The 12,814-nt window shown below is 40.5% G+C and overlaps 2 protein-coding genes across 2 annotated transcripts; both read right to left on the reverse strand.

The window, feature by feature from the left end:
- Positions 1–356: 356 nt before the first annotated feature.
- On the reverse strand, positions 357–3,437 carry LOC139108565 (uncharacterized). Its single transcript, XM_070666965.1, has one exon. It carries the CDS (start codon positions 3,435–3,437, stop codon positions 357–359), a length of 3,081 nt encoding a protein of 1,026 aa, XP_070523066.1.
- A 419-nt stretch (positions 3,438–3,856) lies between these two features.
- LOC139108566 (uncharacterized) lies at positions 3,857–5,450 on the reverse strand (the record flags this gene model as incomplete). The annotated part of the gene is made up of 1 exon (XM_070666966.1): positions 3,857–5,450. A coding segment is annotated over one exon (1,227 nt), but the record flags the coding sequence as incomplete, so codon positions are not given.
- Between the last annotated feature and the right edge of the window lie 7,364 nt (positions 5,451–12,814).

Below are 12,814 nucleotides of genomic sequence, written 5' to 3' on the forward strand. Positions count from 1 at the left end.
GTCTCACTCAAAGAAGAGTTCCGATGCGACATTAAAGGCTTGAGATTGCTGAATCTTGATAAGTCAGCGGCGTCTATGTTTAAGCCGGCGGCGTCTATGTGATCGGCGGCGTTTTCACCGGGCGGTCTCTTTTTATGCTCTCAAGATATACGTTCCGAAATATTTTTCCGTCGTGCACGACTAGTTACTAAATTAAGCGCTCTAATTTATATATATATATATATTGTGAATGAGCATGTTTCTTTTATCCATGCAACATCCTCCCCCTCTTTGAGAGGAGTACGATCAAAACTTATTTTAACGTATAATTGTATACTATAATATTATTACACTAATATTAAGAAAGAAAATAATAATTATTTTTCTATCGGTAAAGGACAAATACATTTTGTTGTCCTTTTAAGTTCTCCGTTTTTTGTTGTAATTGTTGCCGCTCGTGTTGTGCCATCTTCACCGGTATGAAGCAATTTGATTCTGCCTAATAACCATTGAGTGCATGGCATATTCTTGTCTTTAATTAAGACGACGGCTCCGACTTCCACCTTGGGTCCGTCTTTAGTCCACTTAACACGTTTTTGAAGCTCATTTAAATATTCCATGTTCCATTTCGCCCAGAAATCTTGGCGAACCTTAATAATATGTTGCCAAACGGAAAGTTTATTGGCTGGAACAGATTTAAAATCAGTTTCTGGTAAAGCTGTTATAGGCCTACCAACTAAGTAATGAGCAGGAGAAAGAGCAAGTGGATCGTTTGGGTCAGAGGATATGGCAGTGATAGGTCTCGAATTCAAAACACCCTCGATTTCTATTATAAACGTGTTCAGCTCTTCGAACGTGAATAATGAATCACCGACTACTCTTTTCAGATGATGTTTAAATAGCTTGACCGTCGATTCCCATAACCCACCGAAGTGCGGAGCTGCCGGAGGAATAAAATGCCACGCCACACGGTGATCTGAAGCGTAATTATTTAATGAATTTCTATGTTCATCTGAATTAAATAATGCGTATAATTCTCTCAATTCATTGTTCGCGCCTATAAAATTTGTTCCGTTGTCGGAATATATATTCTCCGGTAATCCGCGTCGCGCAACAAATCGTCGTAGCGCGGCCATAAAACCCTCTGTGGTAAGATCGCTAACTAATTCAAAATGAATCGCCTTTATAGTCATGCATACAAATACACAGACATAAACCTTGATACGAGTCCGATTTCGATATTTTTTCTCCTTTATAAAAAAGGGTCCGCAAAAATCAATGCCAGTGTTGGAAAATGGTATTGCCTCACGCACTCGTACTGCGGGAAGATTACCCATTTTGTACTGAACGCTCTTAGCTGTGAAACGATGACACCGCATGCATGAACGTATCACCTTTCGAACCTGATTCCGGCCATCAAGCAACCAATATTTACGACGAAGAATGTAGAGTGTCGTTTGTATACCCGCATGACAATTTCTCTCATGAGTTTCCCGAATTAATTTATCAGTTAAGTGATATCTACTCGGAAGTAATAATGGATGTTTTTGCGTGAAATTCAAATTCGACAATTGTAACCGTCCACCGACGCGCATTAAACCTTGATCATCCAGAAACGGATTGAGATTTACAAATTTACCATTATATTGAGAACGTGTATCTGATAATTTTTTAATATCAAGAGCAAAAAATAAATTTTGAACGATTTTAATGATACGAGTTTCGGCTTCATTAATCTCGTCCGCACATAAAGCTCCGGTGTATCTATGTTTTAATTTAAATCGCAAGCAATAAGCAATGATTCTACATAATTTTGAAAAAGAAGAAAATCTTTGAAACAATATGGGTTCGTTATATGTTATGACTAAACAGGTATTTGTTTTTAATTCTGGAATATCGATTGCTTGATAATCTCCGCTAGGCCATTCATTCTCATTTTTTGTTAACCATGGTGGACCTTCTTGCCACATTTTATTTTGTAAGAAAACATGCGGTGTCTGTCCTCTCGAAATCGCGTCGGCCGGATTACCCTTTGATCTAATATATTTCCATTCTGCAGAACTAACAAGATTTGAAATTTCGGACACTCTATTTGCTACATACGTTTTAAGTAGGTGCGGTGCTGTTTTAATCTGATGCAACACTATAGTTGAGTCACACCAAAAAATGACTCTATTAGGCGTAAGATTTATGGTCTTAATAATTTCCGAAAATAATCTCGCTAATAACAGTGCGCCGCACAATTCTAATCGTGGAATGGAGATTGTTTTTAATGGCGCGACACGCGATTTCGAACATATCAATCTATTCATGATTTTTCCATTTTTATCGATCGATCGTAAGTATAGACAAGCACCATAGCCGTGAGTACTCGCGTCGCAAAATCCATGTATTTGGGTATTTCGGTAATCTTTAATTAATATTTTTCGTTCGAATGAAACGCGATGTATATCCTTTAATTGACGAGTAAATTCAGTCCATTCTGTATAAATACTCTGAGGGACAGATTCATCCCAATGTATCTCTGTCCTCCATACATCCTGCATCATTTTCTTTGCGTATAATACGACTGGGCCCAAGAGTCCCATCGGATCAAAAATGCGCGCTATCTGCGATAAAATTTCGCGTTTTGTTATTATTTTATTAATTTTAATAGAATCGGCTGAGTAATAAATTCGGTCATCCCGAGTATTCCACGAAACTCCTAATGTTTTTAAAGCCTGGTCAATTTTTAACGTTAAATTTTTATGTATTACTTCATTGGACAAATCATTGATTACACGGAGATCGTTTGACGCCCATTGCCTTATAGTGAAACCACCCCGCTTTAATAGTGCAATTACATCGTCTCTAATGGCTCGCGTTTCTTCAATAGAGTTAGCGCCCGTTAATAAGTCGTCAACATACATATGATTTTGAAGAATATCGGCCGCCCGAGGATATGAATGACGTTCATCATCAGCAAGTTTTTGGATAGTACGAATCGCGACATACGGTGAAGACGACACTCCAAAAGTTAATGTATTCAGTTGAAAGGTTTTTATCTTTCCGTCTTCACGCCATAAAATGCGCTGATAATGTCTGTCCTTTTCGTTTAGCCAGATCTGTCTGTACATTTTTTCAATATCAGACGAAATTACGTAAATATATGCCCGGAAACGAATTAAATGTGCCATTAACTTATCTTGAATTGTTGGTCCGACCATTAGGATATCGTTTAGTGAACGTTTATTGTTTGTTTTAGCCGACGCGTCAAAAACAACTCGAACCTTTGTCGTATTGCTAGAAGCCTTCATCACCGCGTGATGCGGCATATAATAACCGTGTTTATCAAAATTTTCAACCAAGGACATGTGTCCCAATTCCTTATATTCGTTAATAATTCGTGTATATTCGACCATTAAAGTCGGATCTAATCTAAGTTTACGCTCTAATGATATCAATCGTCTGAGAGCCATAGATCGTGATTCACCGAGATGTTCATTGTTATCACGAAAAGGAAGCCGTACTATATATCGACCGTCGGCACTTCGTGTTGTAGTCTCATTAAAAAATGTTTCGCACTCCCTTTCTTCCTTTGATTTTGAACGAATCGTGCTAATTTCTTCTACATCCCAGAATTTCGTTATCGCGTCTTCTAAATTTATCAAATGACAGGACGATCTTATAGATCTTCTAGGTACCGATGCTTCGCCGGCTATTATCCAGCCTAAACGCGTTTTTTGTAAGTATAATTCGTAATTATTCTTTGATAGATTAATTTGACCGACTGAAAACAATGAAAGAGTTATACCAGACCCTATTAACAGATCGACGGATTGTGGCAAATGAAAATCTGGATCGGCGAGTTTTACATTTGCTGGTATATCAACAACTTCACGAGGAAATATTTCGGATGGTATAAAACTTGAAATATTTGAAACAATGAGACATGTTAGTTCTTTAGTAAAATTACTATGAATGGATTGGATAAATAATCGCGTGATCCCTTTGGAAACAGTACTCGTAGAATCAAGCGTATCAATAGGTATCTTATGTTTATCTGAATGCAGTCTCAAACGATTAACAACAGATTGCGTAACAAAATTTGTAGTAGCACACGTATCCAAGAGAGCGCGGCATTTTATTGCATCTTCGCGATTACCATTATGTATATATATAGTCGCGCTGGTTAACAAATTCGGTGAAAACGAACGTGTTATCGTAGAAAAGCTCGTCGTCTTCCCGTCGGTCTGTTCAAACAGTCAATCCTTTTTAACAATTACAGATTGCGTCGCGTCAGATTTATGGATAGGGGTATAATTTTCGATATGCAAAAGTGAATTATGGCGTTTATTACAAATTGTGCAGTTCATAAATTTACACGGTTTATTATTGTGAGAACGTAAACAGATGTAACACAACCGTGCCTTTTTAACTAAATCAATGCGTTTTTGGACTGTTAATTTTTTAAATGCATCACACAAATAAATCGGATGTCGTTTAATCTTACACGCCGCGCAGTTTGGTGTTGTATTCGCGACAAACGCTTGATTCGCGGATTGGAATTTCCGACGTTTAATAGGAGGTTCGGATTTATTTCGTTCAGAATCGGATGATTTAGCGCGTTCACGTTTAGACGCGGAAACCGCGGTTTTATACAAAAACTCGTACAATTGATCGAGTGTCGGAACTTCGTCGCGTTCGAGACCAATCTCCCATTTATCGATGGTATGTTTTGGCAATTTAGTTTCAAGAATATGTACGACCATTTCGGATCCGACGGAAACTCCGAGCGCACTCAGAGACGCGAGATGCTGTTGCGTATCATCCGCTAATTTAGTCAAGCCGCTAGTTGATTCCCTTTCTAATATTGGTAAATTTAATATCTTGGACAAATGCCGTGAAATTAATATCCGTTTGACTTCATAAGAGCGTTCTAGTAATGACCAGGCTTTCGCATAATTGATTCCGTCAACCGATAATACATTTATTTTGCTAGCGGCGTCATCAGTCAGTGCAGACTTCAAATAATGTAATTTATCTATGTCAGACAAATCCGCCTGTGAGCCGATCCTATCATGAAAGGCATTCTTAAAAGACAACCAGTTCTCATACTTTCCGTTAAATGTCGGCAAAGGCGCATCGGGTAATTTCATTCTGCGTTTGTTCGCCGTCGGTACCGAATTATCTGAAGGATTTCCGCTACTTACACTACTGGTACTCGCGTTAGCTAAACCTGTAGTATTCAAAAAGTTTTCAATCTTACTAGCGAGACTATAAAAACGCTCCTGAATTTGAGAGAATTCAGTTTGATGTACGTCGTCAGGATCGAGTATTGCTAATTCGTCATTATATTCCTCGAATGCGTTATATAAAACAGTCAAGCGATTTAAACGTAATTTTAACGCGGTATTGTCTGCGGTTCCTTTCTCAAACAAATTAGCTAAACCCGTTATTTGCGACTTTAACGCGGTTCGTTTCTGTAGTATGAATTAACTCTATCTGCCATAATGATCAATTGGACAGGAAATAAGGTGATTGAATTTTTAAGAGTATGTTATACTGCCCTGTTAATTCCAATAGACAATGGAAGCTCAACTCTGCAAGATGTCGATTTAAGACTGTCCTTCAGGAATTCTGGAGGATGTAAATCTTGATCTCGTCTGTCGTTATTATAAATCTCCTTGCAACACGTGGCGTCTGCCGGCGCTTACATCCAAAGGACCTTCCTTCATCCTTTGATTATTCGAGAAGAATTGTATCCGTAGAAATTCTCGATAATCCGAATCATAAATCACTGTGTCTATATCACTTGCTGAATTCGTAAACCAGCTTAAACTGTGAGCTATACCTCACAGGAGGCACCAAAATGTTTCATACAAAGTCAATGTTATTCGCATTCACAATGTGGTTAAATAACTTTATTTTTAACGTAACTTACACTAATTCTCGTGACGCGTAGGGATGCACGAACGTTAACGAGAGACGAATTTATTTTCGCCGCAACGTTACGAATCGGCGAACACCTACGACGTACAGCGAGACGAATGCGGAAAACGCCACGCGAAATTATTATTTTTCTAATAACTGATTCGGAATATCCGGCCGTATACTGAGAAACAAATCAGAGACCGCTCGCGGACGTGTGGTTCGTTCTCGAGAGAGTGCTCGACTGACTTTTGTTAGCGACGACGTTTCTGGTCCCTTTTACGAAGACGAATCTTATTGGACGTCCTCGTCACGAGGTCTTTCTTTATGTCTCACTCAAAGAAGAGTTCCGATGCGACATTAAAGGCTTGAGATTGCTGAATCTTGATAAGTCAGCGGCGTCTATGTTTAAGCCGGCGGCGTCTATGTGATCGGCGGCGTTTTCACCGGGCGGTCTCTTTTTATGCTCTCAAGATATACGTTCCGAAATATTTTTCCGTCGTGCACGACTAGTTACTAAATTAAGCGCTCTAATTTATATATATATATATATATTGTGAATGAGCATGTTTCTTTTATCCATGCAACAGCCAGGGTCAGGTTTTTTCCGATCCTGTTCATCCGGATCGTCAGGAATTGGAGGAGTTCGTTTATTTCGCCCTCTCCGTTTTTGAGCTTGACCCAAAAGAGGGTCGGCGATTCCACCTCCAAAACTTGGACCTCCAGCGGAGATCGGGTCAGCTGGTGTGTGTCGATGCTCTCGATGGTGGCCATCTTCTTTTATACCCTTTTCTTTTTTTTTTTTTAAAAACTCTTCTTTTCTTAACTTCTTTCTTCTATTCTAAAATCAAATAATTTTTCTTATAAGAGTGAAAAAAAAAGGATTTTAATTATGGTTATAAAACTGTTTGAGATATAAATATATATATATACATATATGCGTATATATATATATACATATATATATATATATATATATATATATATATATATATATAAAACGAAACTTGCTCATTAACAAAGTATATTAAAGCAAAACAGACGATGTTATTACCATTTTTCTTCTTGATCGATTTCTTGAGTTTTATGTCTACGAGACCCATCTTTTTGCATGCGCCATGGAGCATTCGTCAACCATAATTTTGTTTGTTTTTCAGCTCTAAGCACGTCTTCTGTCTCGAAATGTAAAAGTAATGTACCTGAAAAATGGTAAAAATTATATTATTTAAGATATACTAATTATTAATATAATATTGTTACGCCGGGAACGGGTCGGCGAACGTCTCCGCGTTCGCGTCTCTTTCACTCACTCACTCACACTCGCGGCGCCTGAGCTCCGCGAAAGAAAGAAAGACGTCTTTATAGAAATGAACGAGAACGATTTAATAAAAGAGCAAACAAACAATACAACGTCTGCACCGATACGAGACACGGGCAGAACTGTCATTTAACCATAATCAAACATCTTCGTTTCCCTGGCAACGGGGAACCGAAACCTCGGAGCGAGCCGGCAGTTTCATGCTGCTCCGTATACCGGGCGTAACACTGCCCCCCCCCTCCACCAGATTGTCGCCCCGACAATCAGGGGGGGCCTCCGTGGCTTCCTGTTCCATCTTGGACTCCTGTCCAAGTTCTTGAACACCACGAAACGACGCGAAGAATCTTCCTCAGCGCGAAGATGCTTCTGTCCTTGGCTCTCAGCTCGATTCCGCTGCTCCTCTTAAAATCTTCAAACAAGGGGGGGGGGGCATAACTTTCTGTGGACCCTCCGACTCAAGGTCTTCCCAAGTTTCTGTTCCGGCATTAGCCCTTCGTCCCATGGAAAACCACAGATCAAAAACCATGGGAAGAACAGTCTTCTTAACGAAAAATCTTCCTTCATCTTGAAATGGAGCGGAACACGTTTCTCCTGAAGAAAATTCTCCTTCCTCCCCGCCTAGTTAAACTCCTCCTCAAAATAGAAAAAGAAGAAAAGCAGTATCTAAAGAAAAATCAATTTTCCCCCGAAAAAAAAAAAAACAAACACGGCCCCCAAAATCCATTTAAATTTCCCTTTCAAAATACGGAGCCAACCTATCCGCATGAACGACTTTTTTCCTATGCTTAGGCGACTTCTGAATACAGAACACCACCTCCCCTAACTTTTTCAAAATCAAGTAAGGTCTTTCCCAATTACTTTGTAATTTAGGAGCCTTACCTCTAACTCTACAAGGATTAAAAAACCAAACCTTCTGTCCCTCTCGGAATAAAATATCCCTAACATTCTTATCATAAAACGCCTTAACACGAGAAAACTTAACCGCCATTTTCTTCCTGACTTGAGAATGGATTTCATCAAGCCTTTGTCTTAAACCCCTAACAGACTCTCCTTGAGAAGCTGAAAACTGAGAAAATTGAAGGCATTCCCCGCGTCAAATCTAACGGTAACCTTAAATCCCTACCAAAACAAAGCTCCGCCGGAGAAACTTCAGTAACCTCATGCTTCGAAGACCTATAAGCTAACAAAAACATTGAAATCCAACGATCCCAATCTTTTTGATTTTCTGAAACAAATTTTGAAAGATATTCCAAAACTGTACGATGCTGTCGCTCCACCTGCCCATCCGATTGTGGATGTAAAGCAGTAGTCCTAGTTTTCCTAACCCCCAAAAGATTCAACAACTCTTTTAAAAGACCGGACTCAAAGTTTCGTCCCTGATCTATATGTATTTCGCAGGAACTCCAAATCTCGAAATAATTTCCCTAACAAAAACTTCAGCTACCGTTCTTGCCCTAATATTCCTCACCGAAAATGCTTCCACCCATTTAGAAAAACAATCTACAATCACCAAAAGAAACCTATTCCCAGAAGAAGATATAGGAAAAGGACCAAGAACGTCCATCTGTAATCTCTGAAACGGAGATCCGACATTGTAAATTTGCAAAGGAGATTTTCCTTTGCCGGAAGGTCCCTTCTTTGAACAACAAACCATACACGAACGACACCAATCTTTTACATCTTGTTTGCAAGAAACCTAATAAAAACGCTTCCGAATTCTATCTAAAGTCTTATTGATTCCAAAGTGCCCAACCGAAGGAGAATCATGAGCATCAGCCGAAACCCCCTTAATTCGTTTACGAGGAACCACTAACTGAAACAGCACCTTCCTTAAATTTGGAGCTATCCATTTCTTATAAAGAACTCCGTTCTCTAAAACGAGGGAATCCCAATATGAATTAAGAACTCTTCCCGTTGTATCTGAAGAAGAAAATCCCGAACGGGAAAGACGTTGCCCAGACTCCTTCGCCTGTATTAAAACATTAAGACTCGGATCTTCCCGCTGATCCTTTTTCCAAAAATCTAACTCTTCTACTTGGAAGACTATTCGAGCCACAGTCTCACCTCCCTCGGAAAGACTTTTTTGCTCAACCTTAAAACAATACCGACAGTTTTCCGCTTCACAAAGCCGTCTCGATAAACCATCGGCATTCCCGTGAGAAGTCCCCTTCCTGTAAGCAATTTCGAACTGAAATTGTTGTAACCTTTCTACTCAGCGAGCTAACTGACCCTCGAGTTCCTTAAAAGACAAGAGCCACCTTAAAGAAATATGATCCGTGCGAATTAAAAATATCCCTCCTAAAAAAAAATGACGAAAAGATTTGACTGCATCAACGATGGCTAAAAGCTCGCGTCGAGTAACACAATAATTCCTTTCAGACTTTGATAAAACCCGACTGAAATACGCTATAACTTTCTCCTCATCCCCTTGCTTCTGTGAAAGAACAGCCCCGATTCCTATTCCAGAAGCGTCAGTATCTAAAATAAACTGACCTTCTTCCTTCGGGAACGCTATCACTGGAGGAGAAGTTAAGGCCCGCTTCAAAAATTCAAAAGCCTTTTGACAATCATCCGTCCAAAAAAATTTCACCAAATTTCCCGTCAAATAATGAAGTGGCTTTGCTATTGAAGAAAAACCTTTCACGAACCTCCGATAATACGAGCAGAAACCTAAGAAGCTTCTCAATTGCTTCTTCGTATGAGGAACTGGCCAATCTATCACTGCTGCTACTTTCTCCTGATCAGTAGCTACCCCTTCTGAAGAAACCACATGACCTAAGTACTTAACTTTCCTACTGAAAAGAACACACTTTCCTGGATTAATTTTTAAATTAAATTTTCTTAAACGAAGAAACACTTCATTAAGATTCTCCATAAGTCCTTCGAAACTCCTTCCAAAAACTATTACATCATCTAAATAAACAAAACAACTCTTAGAAAGAAGCCCTTCCAAAACCCTTTCCATAAACCGTTCAAAAGTTGCCGGAGCATTTGTGAGACCAAAAAGCATGACAGTGAATTGCCAAAGTTCTTTTCCTATGGAAAAAACCGTTTTCTCCTTGTCTTTTGGATTCATCCTGATTTGCCAATACCCACTCTTAAGATCAAGAGTAGCAAACCAGGAATTCCCAGCCAAACGATCTAAAATATCATCTATCCTCGGAAGAGGAAAAGAATCTTTTACTGTGACCGCATTAACTTTCCTATAATCAACGCAGAATCTAATTGTCCCATCTTTCTTTTTGACTAAAACTGCCGGAGAAACCCAAGGACTCTGCGACTCCTCAATTACCCCACGGTTTTTCATATCTTCGATAATTCCATCAACCTCATCCCTCATTCGAAAAGGAATCCGACGAGGAACCTGTCTAATCGGAAGAGCGTCCGCCACATCAATCTTATGTTTCACTAATTCGCAATTCCTTGCAACTATTTCCTCCGAAAATGTTCCCTGGAATTCCCTAAAGAATAACGAAGCTACATTCTTCTGCTCATCATTTAATTCCTTCAAGCTTTCTTCAAAAAGCTTCTGAGGAAAAGAAGAATTCACCCCGGAAGTCTGTTTGACTCTGGCCACCCTCAAAGAATTCCGACAAGAACCAAAAGCTTCATCAAAAATTTTGGAAAAACCAACCTTCTTCAGAAAATCCGCCCCGAGAAGGCAATCATCCGAAATCTCCGCCACAAACATGCTCATTTCAAGAGCAAACTTCCCTACCTCCATAGAAACTTTAGCTTCTCCTCTAATAGAAACATCTTCCCCTGTAGGATATCGAAATCTTAGCCCCTCTCTAAGAAATTGTAAACTTGAATTCCCCTTTCCGAAAAACCTAGAACTCAAAATAGTAATATCAGAGCCCGTGTCAACCCTGAAATTACATTTCCTACCATTAATCTTTCCTGCGAAACAAAAGTCGCGTGAAGAATAGCCGATTCTTCTGGAAAATAACTCCCTCGGGGCCCCCTTTCCTTTAGCCGACCCCCCGAAGAGGTCGACTATTCCGAGTTTCCCTTACGGGTAGGGCACTGATTCTGGAAGTGTCCTGGCTTCCCACAAAGCCAACACTCTCCTCGAGCCCCCCCTTCGTCTCCCGAGAAAACTTATTCCCTTTATACTTCCTAGGATTTACCGAATTTTCCCCCTTTCCTTCGTTTTCCTTAACGTCCCCCTGGACTTTTCCGAACGAAAAGAATTAAAATTCCTAAAAGAACTCGCGCGCCCCTGAAAACCTGACGCTTTCCTATCGAAAGATTCCCCGAAAATCGTCCTGATCACTTTCGATCTCTCGATCGCCTTTTTAAGTAAAGAGATCCCTTCTAATTGCAGCGTTCTCTTAACCCTACCATCTAACAACGCAGAAATAAACTGTGCACAAGCGATCTTGTCCCGTACTTCATAGGGACATTCAGGATAAGCTAACTGAGATAACCGCTCTAACTCCGTCCCAAAAGAAGCAAAATCCTCCCCTTCCTTCTGTCTCCGATTTGTAAAAAGTGAATAATAATTCTGAGAAGACCGCGGTTCTCCGAAACACAACTCGAGCTTTGCTCTAAGCTCCGCGTAGCCCATGCCCTCGGAATCCTGAAAAGTACAGAGAACCGAACGCGCTCTGCCCCGAAGGCAAGAAACAAGGGCAACAGTTCTCGCCTCCTGTCCCCACTGCTTCGCCCGAGCGATCAAATCAAATTGAGAGAAAAACTCCCGCAATGGAACGGAACCGTCGTACGTATCTAATTTTAAATTCAACCCAGACACGGAACGCGCGTCACCCTTAACCGGAGGGACATCCGGAACGAAACTCGCGCCCCCCTCCGCCGGAAGAACACCGGAGACGCGCGAAAAATTATTGGAGGGACTTAGCTGCAGGATTCGGCTCTGCATCCTTGTGATCGCATCATCACGCAGACGAGTCTCGGCCCGCAGACTCTCCTCCCTCTGCTCCTGCTCGACCCGCAGCTGACGCATCTCCTGACGGAGCGACTCGAACGCCGCCGCCTCAGACGAAGCAGGATCCTCCTGACGGGATCGCCTCCTCTTCGCCGTATGCGTAGCCATCCCGGACGAGCCCCCAAAATGTTACGCCGGGAACGGGTCGGCGAACGTCTCCGCGTTCGCGTCTCTTTCACTCACTCACTCACACTCGCGGCGCCTGAGCTCCGCGAAAGAAAGAAAGACGTCTTTATAGAAATGAACGAAAACGATTTAATAAAAGAGCAAACAAACGATACAACGTCTGCACCGATACGAGACACGGGCAGAACTGTCATTTAACCATAATCAAACATCTTCGTTCCCCTGGCAACGGGGAACCGAAACCTCGGAGCGAGCCGGCAGCTTCATGCTGCTCCGTATACCGGGCGTAACAATATAATTAAAGTAAGAAGAAATATTTAACTTTTACTTACCTAAAATAAGTTCCCACATCTTTAAAGACTCAAATTTTTTTTCCTCTTAGCTCCAGAGAAGCTGTACTTGTTAGCCACATCGTTGCAAATAACACTTTTTAATAATTTTTTGACCGAACCGTCATAATTGCTTTTATTAATAAATCTTCCAAGATACATAGCCTGTAACAAAAAAATTATATAAAAAATACAAACGTTATT

The sequence above is a fragment of the Cardiocondyla obscurior genome, linkage group LG15, assembly GCF_019399895.1.
Source record: "Cardiocondyla obscurior isolate alpha-2009 linkage group LG15, Cobs3.1, whole genome shotgun sequence".
Lineage (NCBI taxonomy): Eukaryota > Metazoa > Arthropoda > Insecta > Hymenoptera > Formicidae > Cardiocondyla > Cardiocondyla obscurior.

Excerpts from the sequence above, each read along its gene's own strand:
- LOC139108565 (XM_070666965.1), bottom strand. The coding sequence starts at position 3,437 with ATGGCTCTCAGACGATTGATATCATTAGAGCGTAAACTTAGATTAGAT.